The 27618-nt window shown below is 43.6% G+C and overlaps 1 protein-coding gene and 1 pseudogene across 1 annotated transcript in view; both read right to left on the reverse strand.

The window, feature by feature from the left end:
* Window positions 1-18619: 18619 nt before the first annotated feature.
* Window positions 18620-27618, reverse strand: part of LOC140730972 (NADPH oxidase activator 1-like) — a 53921-nt gene continuing 44922 nt past the window's right edge. Inside the window, 2 exon segments of the mRNA XM_073052097.1 lie at window positions 18620-20148; window positions 21169-21292. Coding sequence (XP_072908198.1) covers window positions 19961-20148; window positions 21169-21292 — 312 coding nt within the window. The 3' untranslated portion in view covers window positions 18620-19960.
* Window positions 23839-26620, reverse strand: LOC140729909 (actin-binding protein WASF2-like; annotated as a pseudogene).

The raw sequence follows: 27618 nt of genomic DNA on the forward strand, positions 1-27618 counted from the left end.
TGCATCTGGTGCTGGAATCTAGTTGGAGGCGGCAGAAGTTGTTGAATCATGAATGAAGTCAAAAAGTACTGGTAGATATGTAGGCCTCCGTTAGTCTCGATAGACCATGGATTTGCGCCTTGGAAAGTTTCCAGGGCGCAAACCTGGGCAAGGTTTTTTTTACTGGTTGATATATACAGTACTGGTAAATGCCTTAAGGAGGATCTACTCAAATGCTCTGCTGCGGAAATCCACCCCACCCCTCAATTACTTTATGTGCATCTGCATTTACCCTGTCATCCCTAACTACTACCTACAAAATGCTAAGCAGAGAGATTATTCCAGAAATTTGAACAGTCTTTAGAAATGCAGCTTCATTTGTATGCCTGTTGGCTCTTTCCTCGCTGGCCGATTGCAGCTGAATCACATTCCTTGTCTTCACCCCTTCATTGTTTGGTAGCTAAAACTCTCTCCTTCAAGGTAAATCTATCAGCCTCACAGGCTCTCTCATCAATGTACAAGAAGGGGTTGGGGTGGTCTTCATTTGAATGACTGCAAGGACCTCTCCCCATCGGCACCCCCTTCCAAACCGTCCAGTCAATTGCTGGCCCCAACCGCTATGAGGGCCAAGCTTATTTGTATTCACTCCCCAACCAGGCTGGGATGACTGCTTTCAGATGCTTATTCACTCTGCCATGCTATCAAAGTTGTGGAACTTGATGTCTCTCCTTTAACTAAAATCCCTCCCCATCTACTTTCCCAATGTCTTTTCTGTTCTTGCTGTCCAACTAGTTACCTACCTTCAGCAACCAGTCTTCATTACAGAGTACCATTACCATCACACTTTAACATACTATTCACAGGTTTCTGTCACGGTCTTGGTGTCTTCTGCCTTCGTGCTTGCTGTGGATGTGTTTCCATCAACTGTGATCAAGTCTGGTGTGGCTGGCTGGTGTTCATCTCTTAGGTTCTCTGTAATTACACGGTTATTGGGTACACTTGATCCCCCACCCTGTCTATGGGGGCATCAAGGTGAGTCATAGCGTTTAACCTGAGTCCAGTGTTCCCACTGGCTGCCTCGCCGAGTCTGCACACAGACACGTGTCACTTATTAAAGGTACCGTCTGTGGTCCTATCCACCTGGGAGCAAACCCTGCCCGTTCAGGCAGCACCCTCACCATGACGCGGTCGCCCAGTTGTGGGGGGACTATCTCCTTTCCCTCTAGCTCTCTTTGATCAGCGATGTGCTGCTGTTGTTTTGCTTAGTCCTTCAACACGTTAAGTTGGTTACAAAGGTCTTTTACATTCTGTGTCATTCTATTTCTGTAAGTTCCAGGCTTGCTGCAACCCGTAATTACCTCATAAGGGAGTCGCATTACTTGCCCCATCAGTAATTCATAAGGGCTGAGGCCCAGCGTGTGGTTTGGGGTTGCTCGCAATCTCATCAGGACTCCTGGTAATACATCAACCCAGGTTTCATCCTTCCTACCATTCTTGAACTCTGAGGGTGGTAGGGAATGTGAAACCATTGTTGAATTCCTAACAGTTGGAACATTTCCTTCATCATTTTCCCTGTGGAATGGGCTCCCTCATCTGAGTCTACTTGGACTTGGGTTCCCCACCTTGTGAGGACTTCCTGAATTCGAATCCACGCAGCTGTGCTGGCGGTGCAGTCCCTTGTTGGGAAAGCCTCTAGCCACCGGGTGAAGTGATCCATAATTACTAGACAGTAGATTTCCCCTTGCTTTTGGCAGGGGTCCCATGAAGTCCATCTGGATGTTTTCCCAGGATCACCTCAGTTGTGGCTGGTTTGCCAGTTGCAGCTTGATGTCCTTACCAGAGTTATGCTGGGCACAAATGATACAGTGGTGGCAGAATTTCCCCCCTCCACCAAACCCTGGCTACCACCAGTCCTGCTGGAGGGTTGTGATCATGCTCTGCTTTCCCTGCTGCATCACCCCATGATATAACTTCAGTAGTATCTGCCTAATACATGGTGGTGCCTCCACGACTCCTTCCTCCCCGTGAGTCCAGCTCCCATCTGGTCCCTCCCTTGCTCCCTTTCTCCTCCATTTCTCTTTCTCTTCTGCCTCCACCTCTTATAATTTTACTAAACTACTTCAGTCATTTCTTCCTGCACCCTTGCGGTTTCAATTGCCCCTTATTCCTCTGCTGCCTTCTTTGCACTGATGTCTGTCCACTCATTTCCTTTCTGCTCCTGACCCTCCCCTTTCTGGCAAGCTTTTACTTATTTACTGCCACCTCTGCTGGCAGACTCATTGCTTCCAGCAGTTCTTGTATTAGGTGCCCATACTGTATACCTGCACCCATTGAGGTTACAAATCCTCTTCGTGCCCATGCCGTCAGATAATCATGCACCACCCCAAAGGCATACTGTCTGTATATACAGTTCCTATAAAAAGTATTTCCCCCCTCCCCGGAAGTTTTCATGTTTCATTGTTTTACAACTTTGAATCACAGTGAATTTAATTGGGCTTTCTTGACATCGATCAACAGAAAAATACTCTTGTGTAAAGGTGAAAACAACCTGATCCAAATTAAATTACAAATATAAAACACAAAATAATTGATTGCATAAGTATTCACCCCCTTTAATATCACACACCAGGCCATCACTGTTGCAGCCAATTGGTTTTAGGAGTCACATAATTAGTTAAATGGAGATCTCCTGTGTGCAGTCAAGGTGTTTCAATTGATTGTAGTAAATATACACCTGTATCTAGAAGAACCAGCAGCTGGCGAGTCAGTTTCCTGGCAAAAACTACACCATAAAGACAAAAGAACACTCTAAGTGACTCTGTGAAAAGGTTATTGAAAAGCACAAGTCAGGAGATGGATACAAGAAAAGTTCCAGGACACTGAATATCCTTTGGAGTACAGTTAAGCTTTCCTTTGGTCTACACTGGTGAGGCTGAAAGAGGGATCAACAACTGGATATCTCAGGATCTCCATACCTTCTGTTCAGGCTTGTGATGATGATCATCATCGTCCATTGTCCTTCGAGACAGATAGATGCCACCCAACCAACAACAGTTACGTCAATCATCAAGAAATGGAAATATGGCACAGCTGTAAATCTGTGTAGAGTCGGCCATCCTCAAAAGCTGAGTGACTGTGCAAGAAGGGGACTAGTGAGGAAGGCCACCAAGAGACCTATGTCAACTCTGGAGGAGTTACAAGCTTTAGTGGCTGTGATAGGAGAGACTGCACATACAATAACTGTTGCCCGGGTGCTTCACCAGTCACAGCTTTATGAGAGTGGCAAAAAGAAAGCCACTGTTGGGGAAAAAAACTCACGTGAACTCTGGGCTAGAGTTTGCTAGAAGGCGGGTGGGAGACTCTGAACTCAGCTGGAAGAAGGTTCTATGGTCTGATGAAACCAAACTTTGGGTTTTTTGTCCATAAGCCAAACACTGCACATCATCAAAAACACACCATCCCTACTGTGAACCATGGTGGCTGCATCATGCTGTGGGGATGCTTCAATGCAGCAGGCCCTGGAAAGATTATGAAGATTGAGAATAAAATGAATGCAGCAAAATACAGAGAAATTCTAGAGGAAAACCTGGTGCTGTCTGCAAGAGAACTGTGTCTTGGGAAAACATTTGTTTTCCAGCAAAATAATGTCTGCAAGCATAAAGCCAAATCTACACAGGAGTGGATTGCAAACAATAAAGTTACTGTCCTGGAATGGCCAATTCAGAGTCCAGAACTCAATCCAATTGAGAATCTGTGGCTGAACTTGAAAAAGGCTGTTCACTCATGATCCCCATGCAATCTGCCAGAGTTTGAGCAGTTTTGTAAAGAAGAATGGGGGGAAAATTGCAGTGCCCAGCTGTGCAAAGCTGATAGAGACCTATCCACACAGACTCAAGACTGTAATTCCTGCCAAAGGCACATCTACTAAATACAGACGTGAAGGGGGTGAGTAATTATGCAATTAATTATTTTGTGTTTAATAGTTCTAATAAATTTAGACCAATTTGTTTTCAGTTTGACACAAAAGAATTGTTTCAACACGTATAAACAAGCTGGATGAACTCAGTAGGTCAGGCAGCATCCGTTGAAATGAGCAGTCAACGTTCCGGGCTGAGACCCTTCATCAGGACTGAAGAAGGAGGGGGCAGGGGCCCTATAAAGAAGGTGGGGGGAGGGTGGAAGGTGCCAGGTGAAAAATCAATCAGAGGTAAGATCAAGGGGTGAGGGAGGGGATAGGCCAGAGAGGTGAAGGAGGAACATAAGGGGAAAGCACTATGGGTTTGACCTGAGTTTGGCCTCACCATGGCATGTATGGACATATCCAAGTGGGAATGTGAAGCAGAATTGAAGTGGGTGGCAACCGGGAGATCCTGTCTGTTGTGGCAGACAGAGTGGAGGTGCTTGACGAAGCGGTCCCCCAATCTGTAATCCCCCATCCTCCCGTCACCACAACAGGGACCGTGTTCCCCTTGTCCTCACCTACCACCCCACTAGCCTCTGGATCCAGCATATTATCCTCCATAACTTCCGCCACCTTCAACAGGACCCCACCACTAAGCACATCTTTCCCTCTCTACCCCTCTCTGCTTTTCGCAGGGATCGTTCCCTCTGCAATTGCCTGGTCCACACATCCCTCCCCATAGATCTCTCACCTGGTACTTAACCCTACAAGCATAAGTGCTACACCTGCCCATACACCACCAAACAGGTGGTGTACCACTCTTACCACCATTCAGGGCCCCAACCAGTCCTTCCAGGTGAAGCAACACTTCACTTGTGAGCCGTTGGGGTCATCTAATGCATCCGGTGCTCCCGGTATGGCCTCCTCTACATTGGCGAGACCCGACGCAGATTGGGGGACCGCTTCATCGAGCACCTCCACTCCGTCTGCCACAACAGACAGGATCTCCCAGTTGCCACCCACTTCAACTCTGCTTCACATTCCTATTTGGATATGTCCATACATGGCCTCCTCTACTGCCATGATGAGGCCAAACTCAGGTTGGAGGAGCAACACCTCATATACTGTCTGGGTAGTCTCCAGCCCCTTGGTATGAACATCGAATTCTCCAACTTCTGGTAATTCCCTCCCTCTCCCTTCCCCCATCCCAGTTTCACTCTGCCTCCTCTTCTAGCTGCCTATCACCTCTCTCATGATTCTGCCTTTTTCTACTACCATAGTGCTTTCCGCTTACATTCCTTCTTCACCTCTCCTGCCTGTCCCTTCCCCCACCCCTTGATCTTTCCTCTGATTGGTTTTTCACCTGGCACCTTCCACCCTCCCCCCACCTTCTTTATAGGGCCCCTGCCCCCTCCTTCAGTCCTGATGAAGGGTCTCAGCCCGGAACATTGACTGCTCATTTCAACGTATGCTGCCCGACCTGCTGAGTTCTTCCAGCTTGTTTGTACGTGTTGATTTGATCACAGCATCTGCAGTGTACTTTGTGTGTAAAGAATTGTTTCTGTTGATCAGTGTCAAAAAAGCCAAATTAAATCCACTGTGATTCAATGTTGTAAAACAATAAAACATGAAAACTTCTAAGAGGGTGAATGCTTTTTACAGGCTTTGCATATTTGGTCTGCCTTTACGGTAGTGCAGTGCTTCTATCAGGACCACCAGTTCCACCACCTGAGCTGAGTAACTCTCTGGCAGTGGTGCTCCTGAAGCTAATTTGTCATCTGCACGGCCCACCCAGACCGTGGCTTCATGTCTATGTTCTTCCTAGACCCATCTGTAACAATTTCTTCTGTTGCCCCTTCCAGAGGTTTTCCCTTCACACTGATATCTTCTTCCTGTTTCCATTTGGCACTCATGTGCCTCCCCCTCCGTCAGGATGGTGCTCACGGGATTCATTCCAGTGTCGCTAAATTGTTACTGTCTTGTGCACAGCTGTCAGTGTGTCCGTTTTTAATGGAATAATGCTCATGGTGTTTATGGAGGCCTTCCTCTATGTTAACTAGGTTTATCTTTACTCGACCACAGTCTGATTGTGTCTCGCCCACTCTGCTGGGAACTGCTGACAAAGTAACCCATAGACACCATCCTGTCTGCTGTCTGTGATGATCAAACCAGCTGCTGCTACACTAGCTACGTTCTGTACTCTCTCAGTTGTACATGTTTGCTGCCACTGGCTTGTCCGTATTATTTCTCCCTTTCCTGAATCTATAATGGCTCCTACTTCCCTTAGGATGTCTATTCCAAGGACTGTACCCTCATTTGGACAGACCAAGAAATACCCCTCAGATTTAGAGTCTGCAACTCGCTTCTTTATGCTTTCACCATGTTTCTACCACACACTTAACATAAATAGCCAGTCCGGTTGTTAGCAAGGGTAGATCAGTTATTGATACCGATGCCCCTGTGTCAACTAAAATTGCATTGTCGGCCCCCAGACAATTTTGCTGTGTACATTCGTGGGTCACCAGCGCTAACAGTGGAGGTCGCCACCACCTTTTTTTTCTGACCTAGAAGGAGTCTTCACCAGCTCTATGATCTGATAAGCAATCAGTTTGGTTAGACTGGGTGTTGATGGGGTGATATTGCATGTCTGCTGTGACATTCACCTGTTTTTCGTTCCCTTTTTTTTGAACACTGCCTCCAAGCATGTCCGGATGGGCCACAGCTGTAGCATATCAACTCCTTTACTGTTTTTTTGCCTTGTCGGGCAGTCCTTTGCCAGGTGCCCTGGCTGCCGACATACAAAGCAAGCCACCTTTGACGTCACAGCAGCAGCATCCATTTTAGCCACTGAACGACTTTTCTTGCACAGTTTTTGGTCTATCTTGGGTTCAATAGCCACTTGCCCTGGCTATTTTATAGGTTAATTGTTATCACTGGCATTTGCAGTTATCTCTAGCCTGAGTATGAGATGACCACAACGGACTTTTAGTCTGGCCTTTTCTTTGTCCTCTCAGTGCTTCTTCTTGTTCTTTGCTTTTGTAACACTTAACAAAAACAATAGTAAACAATGTTTATGCCTCATTCTTGACTTCTGAGAACCTTTGAATCACAAAAGCATCTGGATCCAACAACAGTAATGAGGAAAGATTTGACAGCAGTAAGATGTAGATTGGTTGGGAAGAAAAATTGATAATTAGGCATTTAAGAAACTCTTAACTGGCACATGAATGATAGAAAATGGAGGGTAATGTAGGAGGAAAGGGTTAGAGTGATCTTAGAGTAGTTTATAAGTTCATCACAACATGTGGGCCAAAGGGCCTGAGCTGTGTTGTAATGTTCTATTTCCTATTCCATTTCATGCTCTCGATGTGGCTTCGGTGAGACCAAGCATAGATGAGGTGACTGCTTTGCAGAGCACTGTGCTCTACCTGCTATGGCCATCTGGAGTTCCTGGTTGTAGGCCATTTTAATTCCCCTCCCCATACCTAATATGATCTGTCTGATATTCAGCCTCCCCCATTACTAAGGTGAGGACAAAGGTAAACTGGGACAACAGCATCTTGTATTCTGTGTGAGTAGTCTACAACCTGAAAGCATGAACATCAAACACCTGCTCCCTCCTCTCTCACTTTCTCTCTACTTCTGATCTACCCAGTCCCTCTTGCACATATCCTTCTTTCCAATCCAGTCTCCCAGACCCCATCTCCCACTTTCATTTCTCTGCCCAACCTACTCCATCTGCCTATTGCCCACACACTAATCCTAATGCATTCCCTCCCCACACTGTTCCCAACTGCCCACCATCCTTCCCCTATATGGTTTCTCTTCACCTTCCTATCTTATCAGTTTCCATTATCTCCCACAATGATATCACCTACACATATTATCTCCATCAATGACTCTTCCTTTTCCCACCTGGCCCCCTTCTCATATGGATCCACCTATCATTTGCTCCATTCCATCAGAATGGGTGTGATCTGAGTGACTTTGACCATGTTAGTGCCAGATGAGGTGGATTGAGTATCACAGAAACTGCTGATTTCCTGGGATTTTCATGCACAGCAGTCTGGAGTTTACAGAGAATGGTGTGAAAAAGAAAAATATCCAGGAGCAGAGTTCTGTGGGCGAAAATGCCTTGCTAATGAGAGAGGTCAGAGAATAATGGCCAGATTGCTTCAAGTTGATAGGACAGTGACAGTAACTCCAGATAACCACAATTTACAACAGTAGTGTGCAGAAGAGCATCACTGAATGCTCAACACATCAAACCTTGAAGTGGATGGGCCGCAGCAGCAGACCACGAACGTGCAGAAGTGTACTCGGTGGACAATTTACTAGGTACCTCCTGTATCTAATGAAGTAGCTACTGAGTGAATAAGAGTATATCTTCAATTAAATTTTCCCAGTCAGAGCAAGGGGAAATGGGATAAAAATTCAATAGTTGGGTACGATCTACTTGCCGCAATGGAGGAGTGGTTGTGAAGTGATTGTTCTTCAATTTTAGATATGATGGGCAAGTGGAAAAGTAGGGGGTATATCCCTGATACCTGAAGAATAGGTAGCAAGGAAGAAAATCAAAAAGTAGAAACCATTTGGGAGAAACTAAACAAGTGTCGGAAGCCCCAAACAATAAACCAGTAATGATCATTTGAACCTGTTTCACTACCTTTCCTGATCATGGTTGATCCAAAAGTCTTTTTGGTCATACTAAAGGGAAATGTAAGTGGAGCTCTGCAGGGATTGCACAATTTCCTGCTTTGTAGGCGACTGTGAAGATGGTAAGATATTTCAAAGAGCTATAAGCAGACAGGTAGAATGGGCAGGCTGGTGGTGGCTGAAATTTAATGCCGAGACTTGTAAAAGTTCCCCTTTTGGAGGAAGAATGGAAAGAGGCAATATAAACCAAAAGCCAGTTTTAAAAGAGGTACTTGAACAGAGTAATCTGAGGAGATATGGGGATGGTTTGTTGAAAGTGAAAGGGCTGGCTATGAATGTAATTAAAAGAATACGCATTCCTGGGCTTTATAGAAGCAGAATGCACGGAAGTTGCCATGAACACTAATAAACATTGGCTAGGCAATTGTGTGTCCAATGTTGATGGAGTCAGGGCAACAACTTTAGGGTAAAGTTACATAGAACAGTACTGCACAGAGGTGACCCTTCAGCCCTCAATGTCTATGATTCCAAATTAAACTAATCCATCACAACACGCTGGAGGAACTCAGCAGGTTGGGCAGCATCCGTGGAAACGAACAGTCAATGTTTTGGGCTGAGACCCTTCGTCAGGACTGAAGAGGGTGGGGGCAGGGGCCCTATTAAGAAGATGGGGGGAGGGTGGGAAGGAGAAGGCTGGTAGGGGCCAGGTGAAAAACCAATCAGAGGAAAGATCAAGGGGTGGGGGAGGGGAAGCAGGGAGGGGATAGGCAGGAAAGGTGAAGGAGGGTGAGGGGAAAGCACTATGGGTAGTAGAAGGAGGTGGAGCCATGAGGGAGGTGATAGGCAGCTGGAGGAGGAGGCAGAATGAAACTGGGATGGGGGAAGGGAGGGGGTGAGTCTGTTGGGGTCATCTATTGGATCCGGTGCTCCCGGTGTGGCCTCCTCTACATCGGCGAGACCCGACGCAGATTGGGGGACCGCTTCGTCGAGCTCCTCTGCTCCGTCCGCCACAACAGACGGGATCTCCCGGTTGCCACTCACTTCAACTCTGCTTCACATTCCCATTCGGATATGTCCATACATGGCCTCCTCTACTGCCATGATGAGGCCAAACTCAGGTTGGAGGAGCAACACATATACCGTATAGGTAGTCTCCAGCCCCTTGTCATGAATGTTGAATTCAACCAACTTCTGGTAATTCCTTCCCCCATCACAGTTTCACTCTGCCTCCTCCTCCAGCTGCCTATCACCTCCCTCATGGTTCCACCTCCTTCTACTACCCGTAGCGCTTTCCCCTTACACTCCTTCTTCACCTCTCCTGCCTATCCCCTCCCTGATTCCCCTTGATCTTTCCTCTGATTGGTTTTTCACCTGGCACCTACCAGCCTTCTCCTTCCCACCCTCCGCCCACCTTCTTTATAGGGCTCCTGCCCCCTCTCTCTTCGGTCCTGACGAAGGGTCTCAGCCGGAAACGTAGACTGTTCGTTTCCACAGATGCTGCCTGATCTGCTGAGTTCCTCCAGCGTGTTGCGCATGTTGCATTGACCCCAACATCTGCAGAGTATTTTGTGTTAAAGTAATCCCTTCTGCATGCATATGATCCCTATCTCTCCACACCCTATGTATTCACATGCCTATCTAAAAGACTATCATACCTGCTTCTATTATCACCCATGGCAGCATGTTCTAAGGACAAAGTTATAGGGCAGTAATTGAGGATTAAGGTAATGCCGGTGCTTGGGGCAGTTAAGGGTTTGAGGAATATTTGGGTTGGAGGTGGGGAAGGACAATTTTATTAGCATTTCTTGCATTAAAATAATGAACAATGTGTCTCTTTTGATGAGATTTGAATTTCCATCCCTTAGTATGGCATTCTCTCAATTACTGAGAAGGTATCAATTCAATTTTTCCTATAAACCCTGTTTGAAGTTTACCTGGATTTCTTGTTTATGATGTCTTGCAACTAGTGTAAAGGTAGGGTTCTTGTGTTTAACACCCTTCCATCAGTTTTTCTAAAATTGCAGACTTGACCTTTTTCTGTTAAAGATTTGATATGGTTTAAAGATTCTGTCCATCTGCTGATTGTGATCAGTGTTATATTGGCACCATGGTAATGTAACGGTTAGTGTAACCCAATGACAGCTCGGGTGCTCCCGATTTCGGAGATCAACTCCGGTGTTGTCTGTAAAGACTATGTACATTCTCCCTGTGACTGCGTGGCTCTCCTCCAGCTGCTCAGGTTTCCTCCCACAGTCCAAAGATGTACCTATTAGTAATTTAATTGGTCACTGTAAAAGGATAAAGGTGAGAGATCATTTGCTTGGATGCGGAGAATGTGAGTAAGGTACTTTATGAGTATGTTGCTTCAGTATTTAGCTAGGAAATGCAAAACTAGGAAATAGACTGTTAGATCAGTGCTGAGTGTATAAATATGTTAGGACATTTACTCAAGGAGGAGGAAGTGTTGGGTGTCCTAATGAGGAATAAGGTGGATAAGTTCCCAGGGTCTGATGGGATTTACTTCAGGTTATTGAAGGATGCAAGAGACAAGATTGCTGGGTCCTTGACCAGTACCTCCATGTCCTCTGAGGACCACAGCTGAGGTCCCAGAGGACTACCGAGTGGCTACCTCTATTTAAGAAGGGAACAAGGGAAATCCTGGAAGTTATAGATTGGTGAGTCTCATGTCCGACGTAGGGAAATTGCTGGAGAAAAGACTTAGAGATTTGGAAACCCATGGGCTAATTAGGGAGAGTCAGCTTGGCTTTGTACGTGGCAGGTCGTGCCTTACCAACTTCATTGAGCTTTTTTGACAAGGTGATGAGAGAGATTGATGAGGATAGGGCAGTGGATATTGTCTACATGGATTATATAACAATTACAGCATGGGAACAGGCCATCTCAGCCCTTCTAGTCCATGCTGAACGCTTACTCTCACCTAGTCCCACCGACCTGCACTTAGCCCATAACCCTCCATTCCTTTCCTGTCCATATAATATCCAATTTTACTTTAAATGACAATATCGAACCTGCCTCTACCACTTCTAATGGAAGCTCGTTCCACACAGCTACCACTCTCTGAGTAAAGAAATTCCCCCTCGTGTCACACCTAAATTTTTGCCCCCTAACTCTCAACTCGTGTCCTCTTGTTTGAATCTCCCCTATTCTCAATGGAAAAAGCCTATCCACATCAACTCTATCTATCCCCCTCATAATTTTAAATACCTCTATCAAGTCCCCCCTCAACCTTCTACGCTTCAAAGAATAAAGACCTAACTTGTTCAACCTTTCTCTGTAACTTAGGTGCTGAAACCCAGGTAACATTCTAGTAAATCTACTCTGTACTCTCTCTATTTTGTTGACATCTTTCCTGTAATTCAGTGACCAGAACTGTACACAATACTCCAAATTTGGCCTTACCAATGCCTTGTACAATTTTAACTTTACATCCCAACTCCTATACTGAATGCTCTGATTTATAAAGGCCAGCATACCAAAAGCTTTCTTCACCACCCTATCCACATGAGATCCCACCTTTAGGGAACTATGCACCATTATTCCTAGATCACTCTGTTCTACTGCATTCTTCAATGCCCTACCATTTACCATGTATGTCCTATTTTGATTATTCCTACCAAAATGTAGCACCTCACACTTATCAGCATTAAATTACATCTGCCATCTTTCAGCCCACTCTTCTAACTGGCCTAAATCTCTCCGCAAGCTTTGAAAACCTACTTCATTATCCACAATGCCACCTATCTTAGTATCATTTGCATACTTACTAATCCAATTTACCACCCCATCAACCAGATCATTAATGTATATGACAAACAACACTGGACCCAGTACAGATCCCTGAGGCACACACTAGTCACCGGTCTCCAACCTGACAAACAGTTATCCACCACTACTCTCTGGCATCTCTCATCCAGCCACTGTTGAATCCATTTTACTACTTCAATATTAATACCTAACGATTGAAACTTCCTAACTAACCTTCTGTGCAGAACCTTGTCAAAGGCCTTACTGAAGTCCATATAGACAACATCCACTGTTTTACCCTCGTCAACTTTCCTAGTAACCGCTACAAAAAATTCAATAAGATTTGTCAAACATGACCTTCCATGCACAAATCCATGTTGACTGTTCCTAATCAGACCCTATCTTTCCAGATAATTATATATACCATCTCTAAGAATACTTTCCATTAATTTACCCATGACTGACATCAAACTTACAGGCCTATAATTGCTAGGTTTACTCTTAGAACCCTTTTTAAACAATGGAACAACATGAACAATACGCCAATCCTCCGGCACCATCCCCGTTTCTAATGACATTTGAAATTATTTCTGTCAGAGCCCCTGCTATTTCTACACTAACTTCCTCAAGGTCCTAGGGAACATCCTGTCAGGACCCAGAGATTTATTCACTTTTATATTACCTTAAAAGTGCCAGTACTTCCTCCTCTTTAATCGTCATAGTTTCTATAACTTCCCTACTTGCTTCCCTTGCGTTACTCAATTCAATATCCTTCTCCTTAGTGAATAACAAAGAAAAGAAATTGCTCAAAATCTCCCCCATCTCTTTTGGCTCCACACATAGCTGTCCACTCTGATTCTCTAAGGGACCAATTTTATCCCTCACTATCCTTTTGCTATTAATAAAACTATAGAAACCCTTTGGATTTATTTTCACCTTACTTGCCAAAGCAACCTCGTATCTTCTTTTAGCTTTTCTAATTTCTTTCTTAAGATTCTTTTTACATTCTTTATATTCCTCGAGCACCTCATTTACTCCATGCTGCCTATATTTATTGTCGATATCTCTCTTTTTCCGAACCAAGTTTCCAATATCCCTTGAAAACTATGGCTCTCTCAAACTTTTAACCTTTCCTTTCAACCTAACAGGAACATAAAGAATCTGTACCCTCAAAATTTTACCTTTAAATGACCTCCATTTCTCTATTACATCCTTCCCATAAAACAAATTGTCCCATTCCACTCCTTCTAAATCATTTTGCACCTTCTCAAAGTTAGCCTTTCTCCAATCAAAAATCTAAGACATTTGACAAAGTCCCTCATGGGAGACTAATCCAGAAGGTTAAGATGCAGGGGAACCATGGCAAATTGGTTGTTTGGATTCAGCATAGAAGACAGAGAATAGTGGTTGAAAGGACTTATTCAAACTGGAGGCCTGTAATTAGTAGTGTCCGTAGGGATTTGTGTTCGGACCTCTGCTGTTTATGATTTCTATAAATAATCTGGATGAAAATGTATGTAGGTCAGTTAGTAAATTTGCAGATGATACCAAGATTGGTGGAGATGTGGATAGTGTAGAAGACTGGCAAAGAATACAGCACAATATAGACCAGTTGCAGATATCGGCTGAGAAATGACAGGTGGAGTTTAACCTAGATAAATGTGAGGTGTTGCACCTCGGAAGAGCAAATGCAAGGAGACAGTATCCTTAACAGAGTTGCTGAGCAGAGAGACCTTGGGATCTGAGTTCATAGCCCCTTGAAAGTGGCTACACAGGTCAATAAGGTGGTTAAGAAGGCTTATGGAACGCTTGCTTTTATTGGTTGAAGCACTGAGTTCAAAAGCCAAGAGGTTATGTTGCAACTTTATAAAACTCCGGTTCAGCCACATCTGGAGTATAGTGTACAGTTCTGATCGGATCACCCAACTATAGGAAGGATGTTGAGGCTTTGGAGAGAGTGCAGAAGAGGTTCACCCGGATGCTGCCTGGTTTAGAGGGCATGTGCTGTTACGAGAGGTTAGATAAACTTGGGTTGCTTTCTTTGGAGTGGCAGAGGCTGATGGAGATTGGATAGATGTTTACAAGTTTATGAGAGGCATAGATTAAAATGCACAGAGTATTTGTTTCCAGGATTGTTATGTCTAATACCAGAGGGTATGCATTGAAGGTGACATGGGTTAGGTTCAAAGGGGATGTGAGGGGTAAGTTTTTTTACTCCGAGTTGTGGATGCCTGGTATGGTGGTAAAGGCAAACACATTAGAGGCTTCTAAGGGACATTTGGATAGGCACATGGATATAAGGAAGATGGAGCGATATTGACATGGTGTAGGTAGGAGGGATTAATGTTTGGGTGTTAATTGATTTGCTTTTTAGTTGTTTCAGCACAATAATTGTGGGTCGAATGCTTGTTGCTGTCCTGTACTGTTCTATGTAAATGTCCTATGATTAGGCTAGTGTTAAATAACACACACAAAATGCTGGTGGAATGCAGTTGGCCAGGCAGCATCTATAAGAAGTAGTCAACATTTCAGGCTGAGACCCTTCATCAGGACTAACTGAAAGAAGTGGTAGTAAGAGATTTGAAAGGAGGAGGTGGAATCCAAAATGATGGGAGAATTTACAGCATCTGCAGATTTCCTTGTGCTAGTGGGTAGTTGGTTGGTGTGGTTTGTTGGGCTGTCCTGTGTGTTATCTCTAACTAAATATAAAAAGGTTCTGTCTCGATTCACACTAAATGATGTAGCAGCCACTTCTGGTAATAACTTCTTGTTATGTATTGGCACAGTTCCCTGAAGTTTCCCCTGTCTGTGGGAGCATCTGGCTGAAATTAATTTCATATACCCAGAAAATTTAATTTGGAAATGTAATTTTAGCCATTCCTAATAGTGCCTGCAGCTGCTACATGACTGTCAGTGGTCTCTCTCTATGGTGATTCAGGCCAATTTGAAGCATGGTTTTCAAATTTTTGGACAGGGCTCCAATTTGTCCAGAATTGCATGATTGAATTTGGTTTCTGAGTAGTTCCATGCTTGTGTGAGATGTTCTTTAATCTAGGAGAGGTTAGAATCATCAGCTATTAAAATAGGCTTGCTTGATGCAATCTCCAGATTCTATTCTTTACCAAACCTTGGTGTGTCACATTACCTTTATTCGCAGTCTCCAGCGACAGTTTGGGAATTCCTGTCAAAGTTGGCCCATGTCAGTGCTGTGTGGAGTCCTTTCTTCATCCCTGTGTTTGGCATCTGCCTTTAAAATGCAGGTTTGTTGGGGAAGGAGCTGTCAGGTGCTCTGAAGAGAGAATCCCTGTGGTCAGGTGTGGTGGCTTGGGGAGCACATCCGTATATATCCATGGCCAGGAATGCTGCACCAATGCAAGGCTCTGATTGGCTAGCTATTACACTGCATCAATAGGCCTGTGGGCTTAGTGTTGAATGGGTTCTTTGTGGTAGGATCTGGTGGGTCAATGTGGATAGACTGGTCTCTGGAAGCAGTCAGTGGACCTGGGCAAGTCCAGTCTGTTGTCTCTGGCTCTGCTTGGGACTTGGACACTAGACTGTTTGGATTAATCTTTGCTCTGTTGCAGCTGTCATTGTGTCGTTCAGTTTGGTCAAGCCCATCTTGCTGAGGCAGGGGCTCACAGGTCATTGCTGTCTGTGGACATAATTCTTAGGGGATCTTGTCTTGATAAAATGGTTGGCGCACAGTTTTGTCATAGCAAACATTAGATAAACACAAGAAAATTACTGCCAAAGCCCTCAAAGACCCGCAAAGTCAAATTTTCTCAGATAGTACCTCAGAATAATTGTAAAAGCCACAAAGTATTAGTGGTCTGCTATAACTAGCAACTGTGAAGACAGTCATGACTTTTCTAAGAAGATGAAACCAGACCGATTTAAGAATGACCAAGTGGCACAGGATCTATTGGGGGGGGGGGGTGGGGGGAAAGAAGTGAACGGTTGATATTTCGGGCCGAGACCTTTCATCAGTCCTGATAAAGGGTCTTGGCCCAAAATGTCAACTGCTTACTGTTTTCCATAGATGCTGCCTGGCCTACTGAGTTCCTCCAGCATTTTGTTGTGTTGCTTAGATTTCCAGCATCTGCAGATTTTTCTTGTGTTTGTGAAGAGACACAGGAGCTAATTCTTCACAGATGAAAAGCATTCCTGAGCTGGAAGCTCCATCTTGCTTCGAGGGAGAAGACCCAACTCTATGGGTATCTGAAGTTGGACATTTAATAGAAAACATGGAACTTGAGAATGAATGGTGGAGGGACAAAGTAAGCCCAGGAGGCTCAGCCACTCACAAACAGCCCTGACAACCAGAGTTCTTCAGTACTGTTAAAGCCATTTGTAGCCCTAACACCCAAGACAGTCCCAACTGACAATCATGGAGATGAGCTCAAAAAAGATGAAGAAGGTAGTCCATATCTCCTGGACTTTAACCAAGACTCTGTGGAATGGAGTGTACTTAACACCATCCCACGTCAGCCTGTCTGGTCCAGTTTTGCTACCACTCATGATCCGACATGAGTTTGCGATGCTGCTGTCTTCCTGGTAATCGTAACACATTTTGGAAATAAAGTGTTTGTTTGAGGAGTCTAGTGTCCAGCATGTACCTAGGCACCATGATAGCACTGCACTTGGTGTGATGTTATTACAATTCTGGGCATTCCAGAGTTTGGAGTTCAATTGGGGTGCCATCTGTAAGGAGTTTGAATGTCCTCCCCATGGAATGCATGGGCTCCCCCCGGTGCTCTGGTTTCCTCCCACAATCCAAAGATGTACTGGGTAGGTTAATTAGTGGGGGGAGTAGAGGGTGTTGCAGGGGTTTCCTGCTGACACAGGAAATCATTCACCAGCGCCTTTAACTTAGTCAACCAGAGGAGACTGTGGAACACACTCCACAAATTCAACACAAGCTCATTTCTATCTTACATTTGCTCCATGATGGTATAAAAGCCTGATACAAAACTGTTCTCTGTGAAGACAGGTGTCTAATAAGGCTACATCATTGCCCAAGGACCTTAGTTAACCTTTTTCCCCTGCACTGTTGCATCAGAGTTCGATTCCCTGCATGAGTGGAGCTGATCTTCAACCCACAACAACTCCACTCCACAGCAAGATCATCCAAACCTCAGTACTCAAGCTGCAACACACAGAAGACTTTGGTATGTATACACCCTGAGGTCAAGCCTTTGTCAATGCTTTTGCTGGACATTTGCAACCAATTTCCTTTGCTACACCACACTACCCTCCACAATAAAGATGGATGATCAGGCCCTGGAAAATGTGGCCCATCCCATATCTCAGGGTCAATCTCAAAGACAAAATTGACTATGCAGCATTTGGTTATTTATAAATGGAGGATCTGGACATCAAGAATACAGCATCCTTGGGCAGCAGTGATCCCTGCCCTCTGACATCCTTCTGAGTCTGGACCAGCTACAGAAGCATCTCCAGAAAATGGAAAAATACCAACAATATCTCCACAAGGTCTATCATATTTACTGAAACGACATTCTCAGTGACCTCTTCCAGACCAACATCTCTGATATTGAAGCCCTATTTCACACCCAGTCAGCTACGCTGGGCAGAATATTTTATTCTCCCTGTTACATATCCCGTGGGTATCTAGTGACTGTCACATAACCATGATGTAATTGACTCTCTGCTGGGCATGATGTCTTGTGACGGTGGAGTGATGTAATTTCCCGCCAATGTGAGGTCACATGATGCAATTTTCCCGCCAGTGGGAGGTCATGTGATGGCCTATTTCAACAGGTATAAAAGGGGAAAGCCCTGCAGTGACGCAGGTCAGTTCCTGGCTTAATTCGTCAGTGACTTCATTACACTCGAAGGAGATTACCAGTTGGACAAAAGATATGAATGCCCTCTGACTACAGGAAACTCTGGTCAATAACCTTCTCAAAGTGAACAAATAGCATTCAGGGTGGCATTGAGAAATATGAGGTCTTGTATTGCAAACCCTGCTTTGGCAGAGAAAGGAGCACAGCAGCTTACAAACTAAACACCCGTCCACTCTTAACAGGCACCTGGGGAACGTCAAGCAATAGAACATCGTACAGGCCCTTCAACCCACTATGTTATATCGACCTTTTATCTACTTCAAGATCAATCTAACACTTCTCTCTCCTGTAGCCCTCCATCTTTTATTTCATCCATATGCTTATGGTTCCTATATTACCCTTCTTTGTTACCTTGGAACCCACAAAATGAGTCAAATTGAGTCACCTTTGGTCCCAAGAAACAGCCTTGGGAGTCTGCTGGCCACATAAAAATCATAATAAATCAAAACAATTGATTGAGTTTACTTTATAGATCTTTAGTGAACCAAACAGCCGATAAATAAAGGTAAACTGTACAGTAAGGCACTTAACAAGAAGATAAGATTATAGATGTGTCTGGTGACAGGTTGACTCCTTTGTTGGAAGCTTTTCCTTACTGATTTTATATTAATAGTATGTAAGCATTTAATTCAATGAAAAATGTTTTAACTAAGATAAACCAAAATTGAGAGAGAGAAACTTCAAACTCTTTAATAGCAGAAATATTTGAGATCACCTCTACTCCTAAAGAGATTTTCTTTCCTCTTGCTGAAAGATGAGTATAAAAACATTTTTTTAAAGCTAGGCTATTGGCCCTTCGATCCTACTCCACTATTAATCATGGTCACACTAATTCTCTACCTCATGCAACATTCCTACATTATTCCCAAATCCCTTAATGCCCATAAAATCAGTCTGTGTTTTGAAGGGGATACAGAATTCCAAAGTTTCACCAGCTTCTAAGTTAAATAAATTCTCCTCATCCTAATTCTAAATCTAAACTTTATTCACAAACTGGGCCTCTTGTCCTAGACTCCTCCCACAGGGAAAATATCCTTTCTACTCTAGACTGCTAAGCATGTTAATTAATTTTTAAATTTCAATTAGATCTCCTCCTATTCTTCTAAACTCTAGAGAATACAATGCCTAATAAATATTTACTAATAACAAACCCCAAGGCACCTAGAACCAGTCTAGTGAATCTTTGCTGAATTGCCTCTATGGCATCTATACATGTTGTTGGGTAAGGAGACAAGATTATATCCCTGGGACCATTCAGAAACTCTACCTCATCTCCCCGAGAGACTAAGCAGACCCTTCCCAGACACCAACCCCAGAGAGTGTTATACTCACTCTAACTAGAACTTTTGTTTCCCCTCTGGAATCAAAAGGAAATCACCCAGAGAGATGTTCAAGACTTCCACCATTGGAAATCAAAATATACCATCCCCTTTTTTCCAAATACTGACCATACCAACAACCCCTGAATCTGACCATTCTCTCTCCAGAAGAGCAAAATCTGAGGCTGAGCTGGGGATTTGTTTGGTCCACTGTGGCGGGGCTCTGTACTCCCAGCGTCCAAACAAACCAACAACCACACATGACCCACCCTTAGGAGATTAGTGCCCTTCATCCTTCAGAGAATGAAGAAATCCTAACTACCCAGAGACTAAGGAATCCATTCCCTTGCCTGGAGACTGTGTCTCAGAAAGATCAGGGTTATCTCCTTTCTGAGGTCAAACATACATCCCTTCGAAAATAAACTATAACCCACAGCCACTCCCAGTTATTGGCCAGACCTCTCTCTGCCACCTCAGAGGGTTCCCAAATGTTTTGTTTCAGAGTTGGTCTCTGCTAAAGATGCCTTCCTAGAAGCTCCTGTAACTTCAGAGCAAGATGATTCCTTGGAGTTGGTGGTTTCCAGCTTTTGTGGTCCTACAAAACACCGAGGGAAAATGCCGATATTCCCATTGGAATGTCCTTCCAGCCACTCCTCATTCACTGCAAGGAAACAGATTAAGAAAAGGCTTCTTGAAATAAATGGTATTGATGGGTAAGTATTGTATTGACAGCTATTCATAAGAGGAGGGTAGGCACAATATGGCAATGCAATGTGGTTTCACTGATGGGGTGCTGTACTATTAAAGGGAGTCTATTGACAGCAAAGGATACGTATTTATGGGATTAGGCTGGATTGAAAGGGAGTATGTATTGAGAGAGAGGCTGGAGTTTCTACTGGCGGAGAAAGGGCCGTAGTGGAAGGAGATTGGATTAATGGTGAGGGGCAGGGATGGTGGGATTCTGTGCTGACAGGGCAGAACTGTATTGATGATGAATGAGGCTGTGTACTGTATTAGTGGATGGGAGCTACAACCACAAATCTGTTCTGTCATGCACCATTCTGTCTTGGAAACATAGGCAGCAAACGTTTAGAGGGATGTGGGTCAAATGCAAGCAAATGGTTGCCTCTTCCTAACAGTTCATTGGCAGAGCACCTTCACCAGGACTGCTATGTTCAAGGTGTCAAATCCCCAGCACCTTCAAGACAATTGGGGATGGGCAAAATACGCCAACCTAGGAAAAAGGATCGCAAAAAGATAGGGATGTTGTGATCTATATGCCCAGAACACCAAGTAACACCTAGACCCCCTCACATTAACAGGGAGAAAGGAGCTGTATTCAAAAATTTTGTATGCATGAAGCAGGACACATGAAGAAGGAAACTCTTCACAATATGCTGCCGTTTCCTACTTACACCATCTGCTAATTCTGAAGATGATGTGACTTAATTCCCATGGCTATTGGTAACCTGGTATTTATTGGTGTATACGTATTATGTGACTGGGGTGGGGTGTAGGAACAAAGGCCAATTATTGTCCTCTTTAACACTGCAGCAATCATGAAGGAATGCTTGAGGTTTGAATGTGTGCATAAGGACTGAAGTTCTCTTGATAGAGAGGGATCTCTTTAAGATATACTGTGTTAGACGCCAATTGTAGATTAAGCACAACAACATTTTACCTTCAGATAGTACATCGATGACATCGCCTTCATTAAACTCCATATCCTCAGGACCTTGTCCACTGTAGTTATAAAGAGCCAGGGCTTTGTAAAGCACTTGGCGTCCAGCTAAAGGATCTGTAGACTAATAAGGAATTCAGTTAGAATAGCCAGGGTATAAACTGTTGCGTTAATTTGTTGGTGTGATTGAGTATAATATAAAGGTGTGATGTGAGCTTCAGAGTCAATCTCTGTACCAAGAGTGTGTGCTGTACTTCAGATCTCAATGAGTCTGTGCATTATTGTATCTGTCTTCTGTACTGTGTACTGTCATTATTGTATATGCATATTAGTTTGTGTGTTCTGTTCCATGAACACAGTATGTGTGTACATTTTGCAGTTTGAATACACATGGTTAAGTCTCAGTGTGTATTGTGAAATAAAAACAACATGAAGGTTCCTTGGTTATGAACACCTCAACCGAGGGAAGCATTCTCCCTGCATCTACCCTCTCATTCTTTTAAACTCAAGAAAATCCAACTTCGAAAGCACAAGCTGTTGCTACTATGCCATGCCAGTGGCTTTTGGGACTGCCTGGTGACGGAAACCATTGAGATAAAACTAGAGGAAAATAATATTAACAAAGACGAAGGTCTCGCTCTAAGTAAGAACTGGAATTCGATTCTAAACAAGGTGGGAGAGTGTAAATCTGATTGGATGAGGACTAACCAATCAGGAGGGACCGACTACGGGGGTATAAATACCACCTCTCTAGACATACCCAGGCATCATCCCTGATGAAGCTGGCAGAGTTTGTCATCAAAGCATCGGTTATAAGCAATACTTGTACCCGGCTGGAAACCTGAGAAGAGTATATCCATCCTATCTACTCAATCACTCCTTGTATGGAAAAGTCACCATCCCTAAACTGATCTAGTTAATTCTGTCTGAACTTCCTCTTAAGCAAGTAGACCAAAACTATACACAGTACTCCGAGAGGGTCTCACCAGGGCTCAATATGATTGCAATAAGACTTCCTTACTCCTATAATCAAACTCTTGCATAATTAAGGCTAAAATACAATTTGCCTTCTTAATAATTTGTTGCACCCAGACCTACCGCTTTCAGTGGCATATTCAAATGCACCTGGATCCCTTTGAATATCAATTCAAGGGGATCCAGGTGCATTTGAATATGCCACTCAATTTCATTCCACTTAATCTTGGTTTTTTTTTGTTTTGTATACATTTCTTCTACATTATATTCCACCTGGCATGTTCTCATGCACTGTTCATACTCCCTTGAAGATTCTTTATTGAATGTCATCTATTTCTTTGCAGTCTCACCAGTATTGCCAGTAAAATTAGAAGATTGCTCCCTTAGCTGAACTGTTGATCTACAGTACGTAGTAAACCATTGGAGCTTCAAAGATCTTTTTCCTGTGCTATCACAGACTGCTAGATTAAAAGGTATCCATTTATTCTACTCTGTCCAATAACTAATTTTCCATCCATGTCCAGATGCTACCTTTGATTTCAAGTGATCTAACCCTGTTGACCAACCTACTGTGTTGAACTTTATTGAAACCCTACTGAAATACCAAATACACCACATCCATGGTAGCCCTTTACCTCTTCCACTTATCACATCCTCAAAAGAACACCAGTAGATTAGTCATACATGATTTATCTTTCACAAATCCACACTGATTCTGTGTAATCCTATTATTCTTTTAAAGGTTTTCAGTATTACATCTCAAAATCAGGTCTATTATCAGAGGCTTGTATGGCATGAAATCTGTTGTTTTGTGACAGTGGTGCAATGCAAAGACATATTGCATTTTAGATTCAAACCATTTTCCTTCCACTCATATTTGTGTCAGTAATTACTCATTTTGCCCTGCATCTTTTTTAAAAAATGATATAGTCATATTTGCTCCCTTCCAAGCATATAGCACAAAGAAAGGTCTTTCATGCCTTCTGATTGTGTCTATGTTAGCCACCAGGAAGCTAGACTCCTCCTGTCCACATGGGTTACATCAACCTAATCCCACTATCCACATTCAGCCTGTAACCATCTAAGCCATGATGTTTTAAGTGTGAGTATACCCAGGCTGAGTGCCTACTGGCACAAGAGATCCACAGCAGATGCCACTTCATTGGATCTTCACTCAACCCTGGAACAGCTGGAGAGCAAAGATGCAGACACCAGGATGCTCGTTATCAATTACAGCTCAGCAATCAATACTATCATCCCCTCAAAACTAATTAATAAGCTTCAAAACCCTGGCCACAATGCCTCCTTGTGCAACTGGATCTTTAATTTCTTCACCTGCAGACCCCAGTCAGTTCAGATTGCCAAAACCATCTCCTCCCCAATTACCAGAAGCACAAGTGCACCACAAGGCTGTGTGCTAAGCCCCCTGCTCTAGTTGCTATATATTTGTGTCTGTGCGGCTAAGCACAGCTCCATTGCCACGTTTAAGTTTGCTGACAACACCACTGTCATCAGCCGTATCAGCATATAGGAGGAAGTTTCATATTCTGGCTGAGTGGTGCCACAAAACAACCCCTCACTCAATGTCAGCAAGACCAATGAGCTGATTATTAACTTGGAAGAGGAAACCATGAGCCAGTCCTCACCGGGGAATCAGAGCTGGAAAGGTTCAGCAACTTTAAATCCTTGGTGTTATCATATCCGAAGATCTGTCCTGAGCCCAACCCACAACTGCAATCACAAAGAAAGCATAGCAGCACCTCTACTTCTTTAGGAGTTTTCAGCATAACATCTAGAACTTTGACAAACTTCTACAGATGTGTGGTGGAGAGTATATTGACTGGCTGCACCACAGCCTGGTATGGAAACACCAATGCCTTTGAACAGAAAATTCTACAAAAAGCCCAGTCCATCATGGGTAAAGCCCTCCCAACCATTGAACACACCCACACGGAGTGCTGGTGCAGGAAGGCAGCATCCATAGTCAAGGACCCAGGCTATGCTCTCTTCTCTGCCATCGGGAGGAAGGTACAGGAGCCTCAGGACCCACACCACCAGGTTCAGGAACAGTTATTACCCCTCAACCGTCAGGATGAACCAGAAGGGATAACTTCACTTGCCCCATCACTGAACTGTTCCTGCAGCCTATAGACTCACTTTCAAGGACTCTTCACCTCAGGTTCTCAATATTTATTGCTTATTTATTATTTTTATTATTATTATATTTTTTCTCTTTGTATTTGCACAATTTGTTCTCTTTTGCACTTTGGTTGTTTGTTCTGTTGGGTGCAGTCTTTCTTGATTCTACTGTGTTACTGTGCCCACAAAAAATTAATCTCAGAGTTGTACATGGTGATATATAGGTACTTTGAAAATAACTTTATTTTGAACTTTGAACTTTAACAATTCCTCCAGCAGTGCTCCCTAGCTTTCACCCTCTGGATGAAAAGCACTCTTCCTCAAACCTGCTCTGTCTCCTACTTCTTAAAGTTAAACTCTTGTGTTACAGATATATTTACTAAAGGGAAAAGCCTATTATTTTCTATGCCTCATTTTTTTCCCTCCTGAATCAGATTCCCAATCAGCCTTTTCCATTCCAAGGAAAACAAACCCTGCCTATCTGTGCTCTCCTCAAAGCTGAGCATTTAATTTCATCCAAAATCCTGGTGAATCTCCTCTGCACCCTCCTCCATGCAATCAGATCCTTCCTATCATGTGGCAACTAGACCTACACATAATGCCCCATTTCTGGCCTAACTTGTATGTTATATACTTGTACTAAAACCAACCTACTCTTGTATTCTGTGTCCTGTCTAATGATAGTAAGTATCCCTTATGACTTTTTAATCCACCTGTCCTCAATCCTAAAGGATTCTATATACCAAGGCCCCTCTGTTCCTCAGAACTTCCTGGGATCCCACTATTGATTATGTATGTCCTAGCTTTATTAGTCCTCCCAAAATGCTCTTTTCTCACTTTTTAAGGATTAAATTATTCTTACTTGTGTTGGCGTGTGGCCTAGTGGATAAGGCATCGGTCTAGTGACCTGAAGGTCACTGGTTCGAGCCTCAGCTGAGGCAGCGTGTTGCATCCTTGAGCAAGGCACTTAACAACACATTGCTCTGCGAAGACACCGGTGCCAAGCTGCTTGAACAACATCGGTGGCGTGGAAAGGGGAAGGCTTGCAGCTTGGGCAACTGCCGGACTCCCATACAACCCTGCCCAGGCCTGCGCCCTGGAAACCTTCCAAGGTGCAAATCCATGGTCTCACGAGACTAACGGATGCCTATATATATATTCTTACTATTTCATCAATCTACCAGTTTTGTTCAATAGCTGTAGTCTACCTCCTCCATTATGCCAATTTGGAGCTGCAGTCTACCTCCTCCATTATGCACTGCCAATTTCTGTGTCATCTGTGAACTTACTAATCATATCTCCATATTCATACTCAGGTCATTAGTGTGCAAGGGTCTCAATAGGTACTGGGGCTCTAACAATTCACAGTCAATCTGAAGAACTCTGGAAAAATCATCTAGTAGTTCCTCGTCCCGTTATATATTCTCCATGCAACGCACGCGAAGTGCTGGAGGAACTCAGCAGGGCTGGAAGCATCTATGGAAAAGAGTGAACAGTCAAGGTTTCCGGCCAAGACCCTTCATCAGGACCAGAAAAAAAGATTTGGAAATCAGAGCAAGAAGGTGGGGGGAGGGGAGGAAGAAGTGCAAGGTAGTAGGTGATGGCTGAAAACAGGAGAGGGGGAGGAGTGAAGTAAAGAGCTGGGAAGTTGATTGGTGAAAGAGAGAACAGGCTGGAGGAGAGGAATCTGATGGGAGAGGGTAGAAGACCATGGAAGAAAGGAAAGGGGGAGGAGCATTCTCCATCTCCAATTCCATCTCCATCTGTAAGGTGCCCATACCTGCCTTTAAATGCTAACCACTGTGATACCATAGGTACTCTCATTTGAGACTGTGATGTGTAATCTTTTGTGTCTTGCAGAATTTTTTCCTTCCCAGAAGTCAAAGAAGTAGGAAGGATCAGTGTAAAACTTAATGTTGTCTTTTCCTTCCTCTCCGTATGGAGTTAGAATATGAATAGGTGATGGCTTGTCATTAATTGGAATTGGCAGAGAGGTTCGATGAAACAGTTGCTGATCCTGATAGGTGGAACTCATGAAGGATTTCTCAAGTTAATACTTTGCAGTGAAACATCTACTTTGGGATCAAGCTGTGTTAATTTAACTTGCAAACAGTCAATCCGTTCTCCAAGGCTGTTTACTTTAAAAGCAAAGCTGCCCGCTTCCCTGAACAATTCACCAAAAATATTTTCAGCATATTTACTCAAGCTGCCAAGCTGCTGAAGACATTTGAAAGGGTGATGTTTGTAACACATTCCATTTCACTTGCAACATTACTGGGCATAGGCTGCATCACAAATGTCTCGTTTCAATGTTCCTCATCACTAAAAGTTTGGCCATCCAAGTTCAGGCACTGTTCAAGATCCCGAGCCTGCCCACTCCTGCTCCGCCCACTCGGATCCTGAAGCCACTGTCCATTTGTCATCACCCAGCAATGGCCCACCATCAGGCCCACCCCAGCTACAACAACTTCTGCCCATTTCTGCACTCTCGTTGGCTTCTTTTGTGTTGTACTTCATCAAATCACTTGTATAAAACTAAATATCCCGTATCTACTTGTACCCTCTTATCTCTTGTTAGTTACATCCTCAAATTAAATTTGTTTGCATGATCTTTACTACTTTACATTTTAGGAACAGCTTCTTCCCCTCTGCCATCATATTCCTGAATGGTCCATGAACACTACCTCACTATTTTGCTCTCTTTTGCACTATTTATTTTTATACATTTTTATTGTACTTTATAGATATATTTATGTGCTGCACTGTATTGCTGCCTGCCGAATATCAAATTTCATGACATACAGTATAATGAGAATCAGGTTAATTAACCCGATTCTGATTTTAATACAATACCGACTGCCCAATCATAATATTTTCTAAGTGTCTTCTGACAACGTACTTCATTATGGATTTTTCTTCCTTCTTTCTTAAAGAGCAGTATTATATTTTCAGCTTTTGAGACTGCTACAAGTATTTCCAAAGGTGGTCCCCAAGCATCTGCAGGCATTCACCATCCATACACATCCTTTTGGTTCAGAGCGCTGGGAAGTGGGCGAGCAGGCCAAGAGATCTGTCCAGCTTTCATCTCCTTAACTTCTCAACTGATTCTCTTTGGTAATAATTATGGTGTTTACAATCCTCACTGTCACTAGGCCCTCAGTCCACCTCTTTCACTGCCACATTTACAGCGTATTCAGCCATGATATGAAACTGTTCAAAGCCTCAGCTTGTATTGCCCGAACAATATTTTCTGCAGTTGCTTCAATGGGAGAAGCTTTATTGCTAGTTTCTTTTCAAGATTGTTTTTTGTCATTTGTATAAAGCAGAATGATTGTT

The sequence above is a fragment of the Hemitrygon akajei genome, chromosome 7 (genome assembly GCF_048418815.1).
Source record: "Hemitrygon akajei chromosome 7, sHemAka1.3, whole genome shotgun sequence".
Classification (NCBI taxonomy): domain Eukaryota; kingdom Metazoa; phylum Chordata; class Chondrichthyes; order Myliobatiformes; family Dasyatidae; genus Hemitrygon; species Hemitrygon akajei.